We start from the raw sequence: 15540 nt of genomic DNA, 5'->3' as shown, positions 1-15540 counted from the left end.
TGAGGTCAGGCAAGGAAAGAAGTCTTTAAGAAAAGCTGGAAGGGACAGAAATATTGACAAGACAACCCTACAAAGATTCATAAAGAAAAAAGAGAAAGGGTAAGTAAAATCAGTAGCCCGGAGTGCAGTAGCTGAGGCAAAGAGAATATTCACAGATGAGATGGAGGAGGAGCTTGCTAAACACTTGAAACAACTAGCTGACCAGTTCCACGGCCTTCCTCCAGTATAGTGCCGTGAACTGGCATTTGAATACGCAAAGAGAAACAATATCCCTGTTCCAACCAATTGGACAGAGAAACAATGTGCAGGTATGCTAGGGTGTGCAAGTGATCACAAGCTAAATAATAATGCTAAATAATAATCTTATTATAATAAATTATCTACTCTCTAGGAATAGAGTGGTTTCGTAGGTTTCTTGCATGTTGCCATCTGTCTGTCCAAACTCCAGAGGCAACATCCCTGGGAAGGGCTACAGCCTTCAATAAAACTACAGTAGGGGAGTTCTTCGACAATCTGGCTGTAGTGATGGACAGGTGACACTTTTTTAGTTGCAAATGTTTTAAGTTAGCTTTACCCGTAAGATTTGTTTTGAATTCTGATAAGGTTTTTTTTTTTTGCCTCTCCTCTTTCACAGGCACACATTCCCTCCACACATGATTTACAATGTAGATGAAACCGGCGTCTTTACAGTTCAAAAGCCACGACAGGTAAGCAACACATGATATACAAGAGAGCACCATACTGATATTGAGTGGATTGTGATAATAACCAGTGAACCTGTGAGCTGGAAAAATGAATGGAATGAAATTAAATACAATGTACTTTTAGACCAATAGTAACCTACTGATTGTACATTTGTCACTGATTCTAGACTTTCTATCTTGATTCAGGTTGTGACAGAGAAAGGAAAAAAGCAAGTTGGTTCTATCACATCATCTGAGAGGGGAGAACTAGTGACTGTGGTGTGTGCAGTGAATGCTGCTGGGAATGCCATACCTCCTATGTTTGTCTTCCCCAGAGTTAGGTTTAAGGATGACTTCCTGATAGGAGCACCTCCAGGAGCCAAAGGTGCCTCCACCAGAACAGGATGGATGAATGAAGACAAGTTCCGATTATGTGTCCATGTCCTGTGACCCAGACTGTGCATTAGCTGGTTCTGCTTGTACTTTGCTCTTGACACCCAGATACTAGCTAAGGGTCCTGTGCTATGATTCTCACACTGTGAATGTTAATTAAAACATTTTGAAGTATATTATGTTGTATTTGATTTACATTTTAATACTTTGGGTTACTTTCAAGTGCTAACTATAATTAACCAATCTCCATAACACTGATCGTAGTCTGACATTTTTTTGTTTTTGAAGGTTAGGTTGTCAGTCAGGATTCAAATTGTTACAACATGTGTTATGGTAGTATTAAAGTGGAAAACGTAAGTGTATCAGCTTACCCCCAAATGGTTCAATTTACCCCATTGATTTTTCTGGTCTGTCTAACTTTACCCCTGATCTGGGGTAAAGTGAGACACAGGACCACTTTTTTTAAAACAATCATATTTTCATTGTCCTTTGTCTTGACGATATTCTGATAACTTCCATAGCTAGGAAACATCCCAAATTAATAGGAAATGTTTACATTTTACTGATACATCATTTTACCTTGCCTATAGGGAAACAAATGTAAAAAATGGCTCACAATACCCCGCTCTCCCCTACAGGAAATAGTGTCACTAGCGCCCCCTTCATTTCCGGAATGAAATAGTCACATTTCCATATAAGGTATGAGACTGACAGTGGTCCGTCCCCGCCCCTTTCTGTTTGCTGCAGCGAGGTGTACTTGGCATAATGACCAATTTTATTTCAAAAATCTGACATTTTCTAATATATATATATATAATATATATATATACTGCATCTAGACTATCACATTAAGTTTACTACAATTCCCAGTAAATGTGCAGATAGTGTGGGTAATGTAACATGAGACACAGGACTAGCAGAGGCGTCATTTAGCACAGTGTTAGCTTATGGTAAATGACAAATCATGTTCCTGCCGAACAACAATACAAAACGAGACGTCACTATGTACTTTCATCTCCATCATCTGCAGATTGTGAAGAACAGTCCAAGTCTTTTGGTAAATCCTACCTGGTTTTCCGGTAGTTGTCAGAGCAGAGGACACCTGACCTCCCTAGACTAGAGTGATTTGCAAAACAAAAACTTTCTCTGGCAACATCGCAGAGACATTGCCATCAAAACTAAAATGAAGCTACGCATCTCTGTTGCCAGCGACTGGGAGGAAATGCATGAGCTCCATGCTCTGTACTGCAGCACATCGCGAAACATTTTCATATTCCAGGAGCCATTGTGCAGCGGGAAGTGGGTGGAGCTCCACTTGGGTTGCCAGGTGAGGGGTTGGGCACGTCTGGGGTTGGTAGGCAAAAAATTGTGACGCAACAATTTAGAGGTTTTTGAAACGGGCCTTTTTGCGGACACCAGCAAAACATCTACTTATTCTGAAAAAACAGCTTTTTTGTTGTTGTTGCTCTTGGGACAGTCTCTAGAAGCAGGAGATACAAATATGGTCGTACAGATACATGCAAAAAGTGAATTTTGCAAGTTGTGCATGCAAAATTATTTGTACAACGACGTCCTCTAGTGGACGGTAAAGGAACAGGATGGACAACTCGGTATGAAACAAACCTGTTTTCCCTGTAAGGCGCCTTGAAATCATGTTTGTTGTGAAGCGACAATATAAGGATACAACTACAGAATATTTGCTCGAGTGTCTTGACGCTGACAGAGTACCTGGAAATATTGCTCAAACACACTTCTGTGTATGCAGCTGTAAGCTTTATTTAACGTTTAAACAAGAAACGACAAATATCACAGTGATCTGACAAAAAAAAAATTAAAACAAATAAAAGTGCTCCAAAAACACAATCAGACTTGTTTCTCTCCACAGTACAGACATCCAACAGATAAAGAGTGCAACTGTAATACTAGATCACTCTAAAAGTGAGAACTCCAGGAAGGATGAGAGATGAGACAACAGCTCCCTCTACAGGCGTCGCCTGGGTTACTGCATGATGAAACTGAATTAGAACATTCTCAACTAAACATACAACTCGTAAAGAACTTGGCGAAAGTCACCATCTTGGACATCATTCAGTTATTAAAAGTTAGGCAAAGATAAAGTAGAAATTAGAAAATTGTGTTGAGTTTTTTTTCTTTTTTTTAAGATAACATGACAGTAGGAAGGAGATTTTAGCAGGGAAGGATCATCAGAGTGAGATGTGCAGCGTTTTAAACAGCTTAAAATTACACAAAGACATAGAAATACAGTGTTTAATTGCTAAACCAATTTTTTTTCATAGTTACAAATGAAAATAAATAAGTACATAAATAAATATTTTTTTTCCTTACATCTGGAAGCTTTACCTGTGTTTTTATTGTCTGTTTCACAGTCTTTATATGACATAAGAAACTTCCAAAAAAAAAAAAAAACAGACAAGAAAAAAATCTGGTGTTTATTATTTTAAGGTACAAATTAAAAATGTGTCTATTTTTTATTGTAACAATTAGAAAACGTAAGATGTACGTAATGCTGTAACAATGTCAGGAAATCAAGATTTAAAAAAATTTTTTTATTAAAACCAGAACAGCTGTTTTCTTTCAGCAACAATGTGTCAGAACTAGTTCAGCAATTTGTGAAATATGCTTATTTGCTGACTTGGCAAGAACTAAACAAAAATAGCTGCTTTTACATTTTATATACGCTACATAAAGCAGCTAATTAACTTAGCAACACTACGCTGTTTGCTTTGTCAATTAAATATCAAACACTATGCTCAGTTTGAGATTCCAAATGATATCTAAAAATACTATGTTTATATGTGGTAGATGATCAAAAAAGACTTCTTTTCCTATTTGCTGTAGAACATGTGTAAATGGCTGGGCAGTTAGCTTAGCTTAGCATTATCTTCTAACAATAAAAGATTCAATGCTATGGTCAGTTTCTGGTTCAAAATGATACTGAGTTCTATGTGTTAATGTGTCTGATGTTCACAATACGCAACGGTTTGCTGTTGTGCGTAAAATACTCTGACTTCTGCTGCTAAACTCAGCTTAGCTGTTTTCTTCTACCAAGTTGAAAAAAATGACAATAAGACATTTTTCTGCTTTATGATGACATTTTGTTTGTTTTTATTGAATGTGCCTAATGTTCAGAAAAGGCCAATATTTTCCATTTGAACTTTATATTGACTTTTATTTCCAGCTAGCTAGCTTAGCTTAATGTATTATTTTATTGATTAAAGATGAGACATTAAGCTAAGTTTCTGGTATTATTAATTCAAAATAATATTTTTAGAGTTTTAAATGTTATGTTAAACTAAGCTAACTAGCCATGGGCAGCTTAAACTAGACATAGTTAGCTTAAACTAGACATAGTTAGCTTAAACTAGACATAGTTAGCTTAAACTAGCCATAGGCAGCTCCACAGGTGTCTAACTCCAGGCCTGGAGGGCCACTGCCCTGCAACTTTTAGATGTGCCTCTGCTGCACCACCTGAATAGAATAATTAGGTCATTAAGGCTCTGCAGAACTGATCTACACAAGGAGGAGGTAATGAAGCCATTTCATTCCAGTGTTTTGTACCTGTGGCACTTCTATAAACTGCAGGACAGCGGCCCTTGAGGACTGGAGTTTGACACCCCTATAGCTGCTACAAAGCGACCTAGCAGCTAAGGTAACTTCCTCCAACAAAACCGTATGTTTCTTCAAAATCTCAAACTATTTCTTTTCAGTTCACTTTCAGGTTGTGAGCAATGGTTTGCAATGTGCTGACTTGAAACTTTGTATTTCTTCCTTACATTCCCTAAATAGCTGCATCACTGCTCGATCCTTCACTTCATCTCCTACCCTTACCCAGGACCTGTTACCGTCGCCATGTTCCTCCCTCAAACCTAAACCCTCTGGCCTTGTTTTCCAGTGGCAGGCTAACAACATTATACCATCTCTACCACAGAAAACATGTGACCGTCATAGGACCTGGCTACAATGAAACTGGACCTCCGCCCTTATCTACTAACAGAAAGTGCTACAATACTGAAAGAACTTTTCCTAAACTGTCAAGCTCGACCCAGCTGCTGAGGCCAAAACGTCTTTAGAACAAACAGGATGTCTGTGAAACCAAACTGCTTGTGTGAGTGCACTCGGTTGGTGGTTTACCGGCATAAAGAACAACCTTGCAAAGGTTTTGACTTATGAATATGTTCTTGTAATGTTAGAAGAAAAAAAAAGAGCATCCGTGAAAACAACTAGTTTTTTCTCCCTACAACATGCAGTCTGTAAACAGAAAAAACAGAAGGGTATATATTGTGTGTGTTTAATTTATTTTTTTTAGATTTGGCAGCACAGTGTGCGCCAGTTTCCAGCATGAAAGTAAAAGAAAATAGCTCTAGCAAGCTGGTCCCTTGAATTTGTAAGTCACATGGTTCCCACTGGCAGTCAATGAGCCAAAACCGTTTCCCGTTTGATCTGAGCTCGTTTTGGCCTCTTTCACACGTCCCAAATAAACCGAGACATCACATCCTCAAAACCAACTAACACACGTCCTATCGAGGTGAAATGAGTAACGTTTGTGGTGTTACTTTCCGAACTCGAGGCTTTGACGTAAAATACGTAAATCCTACAGACGACCCCATAAACCTTCACTAGAAAAACATTCAGATACATTCAATGCTTAACTTCAAGCCTAACGGCGCACTTCGCCCTCCGTACCAAAACATCTGTGGCCCTGCTTGTACCTCTCAGAAAGCTCAGATTGCCCTATCTGCCACACCACAAAAACATAAAGCCTAAAATTAAAAAAACCCTAATCCTCCGTTACGTTCTCGCCGTGACGCCCGAAGCGCTTGTCTAGGAGCTGATGATCTGACCCGACCAGGTCTCGTGCTTGGTGCCCGGGTTCAGGTGGGTGATGACCACTTCCACAGCCTGGACTTTCTGGTTCTTGGGCGGGATCGGACACACCTTGTATGTGACCTCGTCTCCTTCCATAGGCACGTACTCCCCGTCAATGCTGTCCAGAGGGGAGAAATTACGATAAAATAAGACCTGCATAAAAGTCAAAGGCCCAGCTTGAATAGACCTTTTCACCTGAGAATGGATCTGAAGCTGTGCGATTACAAAGAGTCCATTCCCAAGCTCACTTTGAGAGACCTGTTACTCTTAAATTATATAATGTTGCTTACTCTCATCTCCCACCAAGTTGATCAGGTCTGTTCATTTTAAAAGCAAAAATATTTACAATACTTAGTTTTGAGTAGAGCTGAAACGATTCCTCGAGTGATTCGAGTACCTCGATTATTAAAATTCCTCGAGGAAAATGTATCTGCCTCGAAGCCTCGTTAAATTATGTTTTATTATTTAGCGCGCCGTGTTCCGGCCGGGTCATTATTTTTGGTGGGCAGCGCAGTCACTTCCGCCTATGAGTTGTTGCTAAGTGCTAGCAACATGACGCTGAATTGCCTGGCGTTTTCAGAGGTTTTGGGGAGAAATAAGCATTCTTAAATTGTGTGGGCCGATGTTTGGAGTAGGACAGTTTTTCAGCTCTCGGAACCGCGTCCTCAGTGTTTTGGAGCGAACGGTAGGAAGAGCGCTGCGGGTGTACGAGGGAGAGAAAGAGAGAGAGGAGAGAGAGAGAGATCTGATTACGCGATTAATCGTAAAAATATTCTATAGAGTACTCGATTACTAAAATTTATTTTTACAACAGCCCTAGTTTTGAGCACAATGGTAATGGAAAGCAACTACTGGAATCGCAGAAAAAGTACAGCGCACAATATTTCCCCAAAGTCCGTTGAAAACCATGAAAGTAAATAGGTGACAAAGATAGATTCACTCTCTGAATTTTACATTTTCTTGTAAAATTCAAGAAAATGAATTTCCAGGATTATGAAGCAACTGGAATGTTACCGCAAGGAAAATGACAATCTAGCGCTGAGAAACGAGGACACGACATAGTTTGCCCCAAAGCGACGGCCACTAGCTCTAGAGGAGTCAGCAGAGATTGCTTAAAGTGAAGGACGGTGTGCTTGGTGAGGAAGACTCACTCAGAAATGTGAACGAAGATGTCCTCTCCTCCATGCGTAGGACGGATGAATCCATGACCCTGAGATCTGGAAAAGTTTTTACACACGCCCTTAAATACAGGACCTGATCTGGCTCGTACTGTCCTGCAGAGAGAGAAAGACGCAGACATGGACAGGCTAATTTACTACGATGGTCGTTTGAAGCTCTTTCTTAAGAGAACCAAGAGAAAAACACAAAAGACAAACTCGTGCACTGTGTTTTTACTCACGCTGAGTATGTGCGTGTGCGTTTTGTTGGCAGTGGGCTGGGTAGCTCTCCAGGCTGAGGTGGTTTCCTCTCCCTCTCCCAAACACGGCTGCCTTCCCTCAGGAAAGGAAAAGAAAGCTGCAGGGGAGTGCGGGGGGACGTCAAAGGCAGCTGGGGGTCTGTCGGCAATGACGGGTCGGTGCCCGACATCTTGGCTTGGCTTAGGGTTTCCGTGGCACACAAAGAAGAAAAGGGTGGAGGGTTACACCTCCCGCATGGCACGAGGGTTTCTGACGGGGAGAGGAAGCCCAGAGAGGAGCTCTTCCAGGTGGACGGATGAAGCTACGACACCCTGGAGCAGAGAAGACATAAATAAATGGTGGAACGTTTGTTGAAAAGTCAGGCAGCGTGAAAAAGGGTTCAATGAGACCGAGATCAGGAATGCAGCACATTCCTTCCTCTCTGCTCCAAATTCTGGACATAGTCTGACAAACCCTGCTCTGTGGAACAGAGAGTTTGGTCACTTTACGTTGAGATGCCACCCACAACATCATGCTGCCTCCACCAAAGGTTTGGCGATGACAAAACCAGTGACATCACAAACCAACATTAACAAGAAACCCTGTTGAGGCCCCTCATGTACATTTGTTTTGTCTGTAGGACCTAAAGGGTTGTGAAGGATGACAGATTTTTCTGAGTGGTTTTAGAATTGTATGGTCTGCCTGTAGTTTTATAAACGGCACCGAAGGAAGTGAATGAAGGCATTCTGTCCGTGTTGGACAAATATTGAATTAACATTTAGAGCCATCTTGTTTGGATCGGTTCTTCTCCCTTTACGGCAGAGGATGGTTGATTACAGCGCAGGTCATTTCCAATAAGCTTCATAGCATTGAACTGGAATGGTACACGCGTACGTCAAGGGCAAACGTTAGCAATTGGGTGACATTTAGAACCTCAAGGAAGCCTACAGAAAGCAATCATTTTTCCATAGCGGATGGTCCAGACCGTCTGAACGAAGCAAAGCATAGAGCAAGGTATGTACAATGTATTTTTTGATCAATTAGTACCTGGACAGGAAGAAAGGCATGAAATAAGATTATTATTTTTTGCTTCATATTCTGATTTAGCTCTCAGTTATCAATCCACATTGGTGAATGGAAATGAAATCAGTTATGAGGACTTTGAGCTTTGCTCGCTCTTTTAAACACACTAGTATCATGTCTGAAGTTCTCAGCCCACCATTTGAGACCAGAAGAGACCACTGCTGCTGTCATGAAATGAGTCATCATCGTTTGGCATGAATCAGACATGTGGATAATAGCACATGAAAAAGTTTTATCATTAGGCACTATCATTGTCAAGTTTTTAGTCTCTACAAAACACCTTAGCTTCTGCCCAAACTTGACAAGGCTTGCTCCCATCAAAGAAATCCAGGACCAACTCTTCTCAGTGTCATCTTTTTATTTTATTTCTCTTTTCTTTTCTTTAAATCACTGTTCTTTCCAAATCAACACACCTGAGCAGGTTGAAAACCAGTGGTGTTCTGCAGGAGCTTGAAGATGAGGTCTTTGTTTGTAGAGATTATCTCAAACACAGGTGTGCTGAGTTGCTTTATAGGCTCCTGAAGGCCTGAGTGGGAGAGACGGGTGTGCTTGATTTTCTGTGAGCCACGTGCCAGCTGGGTGGAGATGGTATTGCACTCATACAAATACACCATTTGTTGTTTAACTTGACACCTCCCACTTGAGCTCCTGGTTTCTTGAACCCAAGGAGGTCACGCCTCTCTCTCTTCACCAGATCTTATCCTAAGGATTTTCTTGTTCTTCTATTGGCAATAACACAACAATGCGTCTTACATCTCTGTGAAGTATTGTTGAGGGTATCTTCATTTGAAGTTTCTTCCTCATCTTCCTCGTTTGTCCTCCAGCTCTCACAAGTGGTACAGGGTAACTTGGATAAGTTCGTACATATGCATCTCTTACAATCCCCTTCCCGTCACTGTTTACACTGATCACTTTGCCAAGTTTGTACTGACTTCTTAAAGCATTTTGGTCTGCAAGTGTAACACAGTAGAGAAGGGTAGTATATATATATTAGATAAATGGGCCAATAGGTTCGGCTATCGGAGCACAGTGGAGTGTTTAAATGACACACAAAGGCAGTTGGATGTATCTAAAGAACTGGCTTTAGTGACATAAAACATACAATTGACAGTTGCACAAAACACACAATTATGAAAATAAAATTACACACAATAAAATACATAAAATAATGACAATATTACTTGGCCAAGTGCTATCTCTTAGATTCAAATATTTTGGGTGCACCCTAGTAATCTGCACTCTAAATTATATTAGTCAACAGATTAATTAAATTCATTTCCAAATTGAGTTAACTCGACATCGTTCACAGAGGAGAATTTCCACCACAGCAGTTTGTTATAATGTATGAAATAAAATTGGTCCAAAATGTATTGTCCAGAATAAAAAAAAACAATAAGAATGGAGAATGTCAGTCGGTGGTCTCACACATAACCAACTGTGTGTGAAGATGTGTGTTACACGCCTACCACACCGCAGGGTGCAGCAGGACTCCAAATGGGACAGACGAAATCTGGTTCTTTCTTTAGGTCCAGGTGGGAAGGCTCGCCATCAAGGTCAAAGGAGGATCCACTTCAGGAACAATCCAGCATAAATAAAAAAAACCTGACCTGTCAACAGACAGGACCAGCAGAAATATAGGATTTTTACTAAGCTGTTCTAGCTTTAATCCTTTTTTCCAATACAATAATAAAACATTTCTTAATTACTCAAATAAAGGATATTTTTAACAACAATGTGACAAACAACAAAAACCCAAATGAAAGGCTCAGAATATGCTCACCGATCTCAATGCGACACGCCTCAGACAACTGTATAGTGTCTCTCAGTCCGGCTGCGTGGGGCACTAGACGGTGTAAAGGCATATTTGACCTAAATAATATAAACTTAATAAAGTAAAAATAGGTTATAGCCTAAATTTTACCTTTAACTGAACGGAGAACAAGATGAACCAACTGCCAGAAAGAGCTAACGGTTCCTAACGGCTCTAACAGCAGAAAACTGAAGTTTAGTCTTTATACTTAATAAATCATTTCCAGCCCAGAAGCTGGACGATCAACAGAAAATCTATTTACAAAAGAGTTAGTTTATAATACAGTTTGTAAATAATACAGTTCGTACGAAATACTTTAACTGTCACAATACATACGCTGGCGCTGCACAGCTCAGCTGTCTCATTACGTCGGAACTCTAGGGCAAAACAACAGTACTGCAGACCCGGGGGAGAAGGGCGGGACCCACAACGGCAGTCTGCATTCTGATTGGTTCAGACGCTCTGGAAACTAAACTTCCTATTGGCCAGGTAGACCACCCAGCCTCCTTAACCTCTGTCTCTTAAAGAGGCATACCCACTTTATGTGGGTTACACAAGCCAAATAATGTGTCCGACAGCAACATTTCGCTTCTTTGAATGCCATTTACTTCTGACAAACAAATTTGGTCCAGCTAGTTGACTCCATTTTCTCCAGAATCTGTCCACTTCTGTTTGAATGAACTTTAATCTCTTGAGTGGATAACTTTTAAAGTCAAATCCACAGTTATCACTTTTTAGATCAGTTCTTCCAAGCAGCAGAGAGTTTGGTGTGATGTAACTTATGCAATCTTCTCTGGTTCTCCTGGAACAATTCAATGGCTTCATTTCTCCTCCGTTAATGCTTGACAACTTGACAATCATGAATCAAGTAAAAGTAGTACAACTTCCAGCAAAAAGAAATTCAAAAAGATCACCCTTTTTGCAGCTTATCTTTTTTTGTCTTTTTCAGTTTTTATTTTCCCCAATCTGTCATCATGAAGCGTAAATCACCACTAAATAGTTTTAAAGTTGTGTTTCCAGTAGAGGTGTGACTGCACATTTTGGCATCGATCCAATAACAAGTAACTACAGGGCCAATACTGATACCGATACTTTTTTGTAGTCAAAGTTTGACATATCATCAAACTTCTGACCTTTTGTAGTTTTTCCTTTTGATTACTTGGTGCCACATTAACGTGACAAACAGTAACAATAGAAAAAAAGTTTGTGTGCATTGTTTTTCTGCAAAAAATACATTCGAGAGCAAATCAAACCAAAGTCATCTTTGATGTAGAGTTGAGAGAAACAAAAAATATTGATCTTACCACGCTAGTATCAATCCGATACCGACTTGGTATCGATATTATTGATCTTTTGGATTGATGCCTCTGGCTGGTTTGTGGAAATAAAGCCACGTCTGTCATAGCTTGTGGCAGCTAAACAGACCCCGATATGAAATATAACATGGAAACAATCCCCTTCAGGATCCTCTGATCAGACATTATTAGATAAAAAGTATTACTTCCACAACACTAACATTAATTGCGGTTTATTCAAAGATGAGCTGCTCATTGGATCGTTTCATAACAGCCGTTCCTGAGCACAAATGAGCTCAGTCACCCACTTGACACAAACCAAATTATCCCGTCACAACAGGGAGAATTGATCTGTATCGTTAGTCGGCTCATTATTATGACAATCTGTGCACACACTGATAACTGCAGGGCATCGTCGAACAAAGGTTCAGCGCTCACACCGAAACCTTGTTTGTAATGAAAACACAGCTGCGGGTGGAAGAGTCTCCGGCTTCATCAGAGGCCGTATACAGGCAGGCTGAAAGCCTGAGAAAGACTCATGAGGTAAGTGTGTGTGTGTGTGTGTGTGGGCATGTGTGTGTGAGAGAGTGATTCCCGAAGGCTCCAAGCAGCACACTTTGTGCCTCTTCCCATCAGTCTATATATAGTTCAGTGTGGTTGGATTGGGGCCATTACTGAGGTGGACTAGAATGTCCAGGCAGGAGACCTGAAGTTTTACTCCCACATTCCTTAGATTAGAAATGAAGTGTTTCAGCTTCAAATCTGAGGTAGATTACGAGATATCTGAGCAAAATAACTGATGTTGTGTTTCATGAAAGACACGTGTTTGAGCAGAGGTTTTGCAGATTTCTTCTGCCTCGTTTTCCCTTTTTAAATTTAAGTATTTTTGGCTCATCGAACACAATTCGGTATCTATAATGGCTTCTTGGGAGGGTCGTTGTAGGAGTAAAAACTCTGAAGTTTGGAAATTAATCTCATACATTTAGAAGAAAAAAAAAAAACTTGGAAATTACTGAGCTCCAAACGTCAAATTTCTTTCAGTTTTTGAAATTTAGGAAATTTTGAAAAAGTAAAAGAAAAAACAAGTGGACTTTTGAAACTCAGAAATGTAACTTTTTCTAGAAAAATATTGAGGTTTGTCTAAAATTTCCTACTCTTTTCAAGCAAATTTTTGACATTGTAAACTTTTTAGATTGAACGTTTCAAGCAGAAATTTACTCCTCCTTTTCTTTCTTCTATCTGCAATGGTCCTAATATACCAGAGGAAGAAAAACAATTTTAAAGTGATCATTTTTATTTCATCTTTAAGGAAAGGAGTCAGCTGAAGTATAAAACTAACTAAGCATATTTGCATTACCACAACCTGTCTTGTTTAACAGATAAAAACTAATTAGCCGTACACACACATGCATGTACATACGGTTCATTTTGTCCTTTTTTTTTGTTTCCCCTAAACTTGATATTTATGCTCATTATCTATAACCTGTGTTTGAAACTAAAGTCAGACTTTTTTCATTGCCACAAAATTCTGGTCAATAAAGCAAGAGAAACGTAGTTATTCCAAAACATGTCAATAACAATATATACAGTAATAGACACGTGATCAATAATAATATAGTCATCAATTTCACTGAACGCTGATTCAGAACTGCACAGCATTGTGGGGGATGTAGGCAGAGGAAAGACTTTAGCCACTCAACCTCTAGCGGCCAGCCAAGCAAGGTGGGCGGCATCCAAATTCTTTAATCATTTTCTACATATTTATTTTAAAATAATAATAGTTAGCAGAGACTTTGTCAAGTTGGCGGTAGGGATGGATCGGATTTCTTTCTGCTCCTCTTGCTCCCATGCTCAGCCACTTATGTGTGCGTCTGTGCATTAGAATCAAAATGCCAAGAAATAAATGTCATCAACAATCCTACAGCCATAAAAAAAAGATCATTATAAACCATTTAAGCTGTAGCAAGGTAATGGCTTTGTGAGCGTTAACTTGAAATTTAAAAACAAAAAATGGTTTTAGTGTTGATTTCAGCAATTCCAGTTGTTTTCTACGAAAAACTGTCAGAGCCCATTTAAAGCTCCATCTGCTCTGATTGGTTTAGAATGTGAGGACATGATCTTATCTTGTACTTTGTACAAGATTTGTGCACAATTAATACATTTCTAAACTAATAGCAAAAGCCTTTGTGAAGTTTTAATATCCATAAAGGTTTTAGGTCCGCCCTGTCACAATTTGGTTCCCCGGTTTTTCAGGAAAGAAGGCGAGATTTCTATGGCTGGATGTTTTGTACTGACCATCTGCCCATTTGTACCAACCAAAAATTATTTTAGAAACTCAAAACCGGGGATCTCTAGAGTAATTTTGAGTTATGGTTCATGTCTGAAACAGCTCTTTAGTTTTAACTTTAAGAGCCCTTTAACTGACAGACTGCTGCGTCCTAAACGGACAAAGACCCGTCTTCACAGATCCTTCCTCCCAGCTGCTGCTAGACTTTATAACCATCACTGCTCCAAACAAAATCAAACACAATAATTGTTTACATTCTTGCTGTTATTTGCAGTATTTCAATTTCTTGTAAATAGTCTGTTGTTTTTTAATGCACAAATATACAAGCACATTTTGTAAATTTCTTTAAGATCACGCTCCTCAGTTGAACATTTATTTTAATCTCTAGCATTCTGGTTGTTTTTTTTTTTTATATAACATGGTGTTATTTTATTGTGCTGTAAATTTCCCCTTACTGTTCATTTTTGTTCTGTTTTTAATATATATGTCTTAACCTTTGTGTGAATTTGTATGCTTCTATTTGTCTTTCACTTTGCTGCCGAGGCACCTGGACTTTCCGCACTGAGAGACAGTAAAGAATATTTCTATGTTTTGTTTTGGGGGGGGGGGTGTTCTGCTCCAGTCCGTGTAAATTAAAGATGGCTGACGTTTGCAGGCGGTGCAGATGCAGTGATGGAGAACACGTACTGGAGTCACAGAGGAAAGGACGGATCTGAGGACTGCTGGAGGAAATCGGACAATAAATAATTCACAAACTTGACAGGCTGAGTTAGCCCACTTGTGAGACTGCCAGCAGGCCAGGAGTTGGACTTGAACGAGTCTGCAGTGAATGTTTCACACTTCTCGCTAAAACACGTCATTAAAAGGGGTTTCATTTGCAGATTTTAGTACTGAAAGGGGGAAAAAGAGGGCCAAACGCACCACCCAAGTGGAACCAGGACACAGTGGCCATCTGCATCAGTATGAGGGACACGTTAACTCCTCTAAACACACACACACACACACACACACACTCTGTCTTTAAACTTTAAATTGGCCGTTTTAAGGGACAAGTGGCCCGTTTTTGTGGTCTAATCTGATGGGGACTGAGATTAGCAGGACTAAATGATTTAATAGGCAACACCAACCCTTCAGGCGGACCGTTTCCAGAACATTCTCTCACTGTGGAAGCGGGAGACAAGAAGGGAAGAGGATGCCTGTGGACAAAAACCTCATTTCTGCCGTAAAAGGACGTACTCTCACGTGGAACAAATATCACTATTTGTATTGTCATGTCGGAATTTTAACCAGCTGCCATCATGTTCAGACAAGTGACCGGTTGAAAGGATAAAGAACAAACAAAACATGGGGAGGGAGGAAGACAGATGAACGATTACTCACCGTTAAAAACGTCGCGCGGACGTCAAAAAGGTTTCTTCTTCTTCTTCTTAAATAAGGCAGTTATGTAACTAGATCCGGCGAAAAGGTGCGGGAACATGAGCTGAATGAGTGCGGGGATTTTGGTATGGATGCCTCTGACACACACACACACACACACACACACTCATACACACACGGAGAGAAAGGCAGCGAATGAAAGAGGAGGCAGCAGAGACGGGGCGTGGGGAGGGGAGGGGGAGCTCCAAACAACAGCCGGCTTCACGATACCACAGTCAACTCTTGTTGTCAGAATGGATGGAAACAATCAGCAACACTGTTTACGACA

The 15540-nt window shown here is 40.1% G+C and overlaps 2 protein-coding genes across 3 annotated transcripts; one reads left to right on the top strand and one right to left on the bottom strand.

The window, feature by feature from the left end:
- Positions 1 to 416: 416 nt before the first annotated feature.
- LOC114152430 (jerky protein homolog-like) lies at positions 417 to 1133 on the top strand. The gene is made up of 3 exons (XM_028030335.1): positions 417 to 533; positions 635 to 707; positions 891 to 1133. Exons 1-3 carry the CDS (start codon positions 526 to 528, stop codon positions 1131 to 1133), a joined length of 324 nt encoding a protein of 107 aa, XP_027886136.1. The 5' UTR covers positions 417 to 525.
- Positions 1134 to 4268: 3135 nt separating this feature from the next.
- Positions 4269 to 15409, bottom strand: LOC114152281 (cold shock domain-containing protein C2-like). 2 transcript variants are annotated; one of them, XM_028030118.1, is made up of 4 exons: positions 15216 to 15409; positions 7363 to 7570; positions 7115 to 7237; positions 4269 to 6081 (listed from the first exon to the last, which is right to left on the bottom strand). In XM_028030118.1, the coding sequence occupies exons 2-4, from the start codon at positions 7548 to 7550 to the stop codon at positions 5919 to 5921; spliced, it is 474 nt and encodes a 157-aa protein (XP_027885919.1). In that variant the 5' UTR covers positions 7551 to 7570; positions 15216 to 15409; the 3' UTR covers positions 4269 to 5918. The 2 variants fall into 2 exon arrangements, with proteins under 2 accessions (XP_027885919.1, XP_027885918.1); XM_028030117.1 differs by having other exon boundaries at positions 7363 to 7692; positions 15216 to 15408.
- Positions 15410 to 15540: the final 131 nt, after the last annotated feature.

This window comes from Xiphophorus couchianus, chromosome 10, assembly GCF_001444195.1.
Source record: "Xiphophorus couchianus chromosome 10, X_couchianus-1.0, whole genome shotgun sequence".
Lineage (NCBI taxonomy): Eukaryota > Metazoa > Chordata > Actinopteri > Cyprinodontiformes > Poeciliidae > Xiphophorus > Xiphophorus couchianus.
This window is presented reverse-complemented; position numbering and strand designations above follow the sequence as displayed.

Excerpts from the sequence above, each read along its gene's own strand:
- LOC114152430 (XM_028030335.1), top strand. Across the intron at positions 708-890 it reads CAGTTCAAAAGCCACGACAG|GTTGTGACAGAGAAAGGAAA; the intron begins GTAAGCAACACA and ends ATCTTGATTCAG.
- LOC114152281 (XM_028030118.1), bottom strand. The coding sequence starts at position 7,550 with ATGTCGGGCACCGACCCGTCATTGCCGACAGACCCCCAGCTGCCTTTG. Across the intron at positions 7,238-7,362 it reads CGCACACGCACATACTCAGC|GACAGTACGAGCCAGATCAG; the intron begins GTGAGTAAAAAC and ends CTCTCTCTGCAG. Across the intron at positions 6,082-7,114 it reads ATCTTCGTTCACATTTCTGA|CATTGACGGGGAGTACGTGC; the intron begins GTGAGTCTTCCT and ends CCCTCTGGACAG.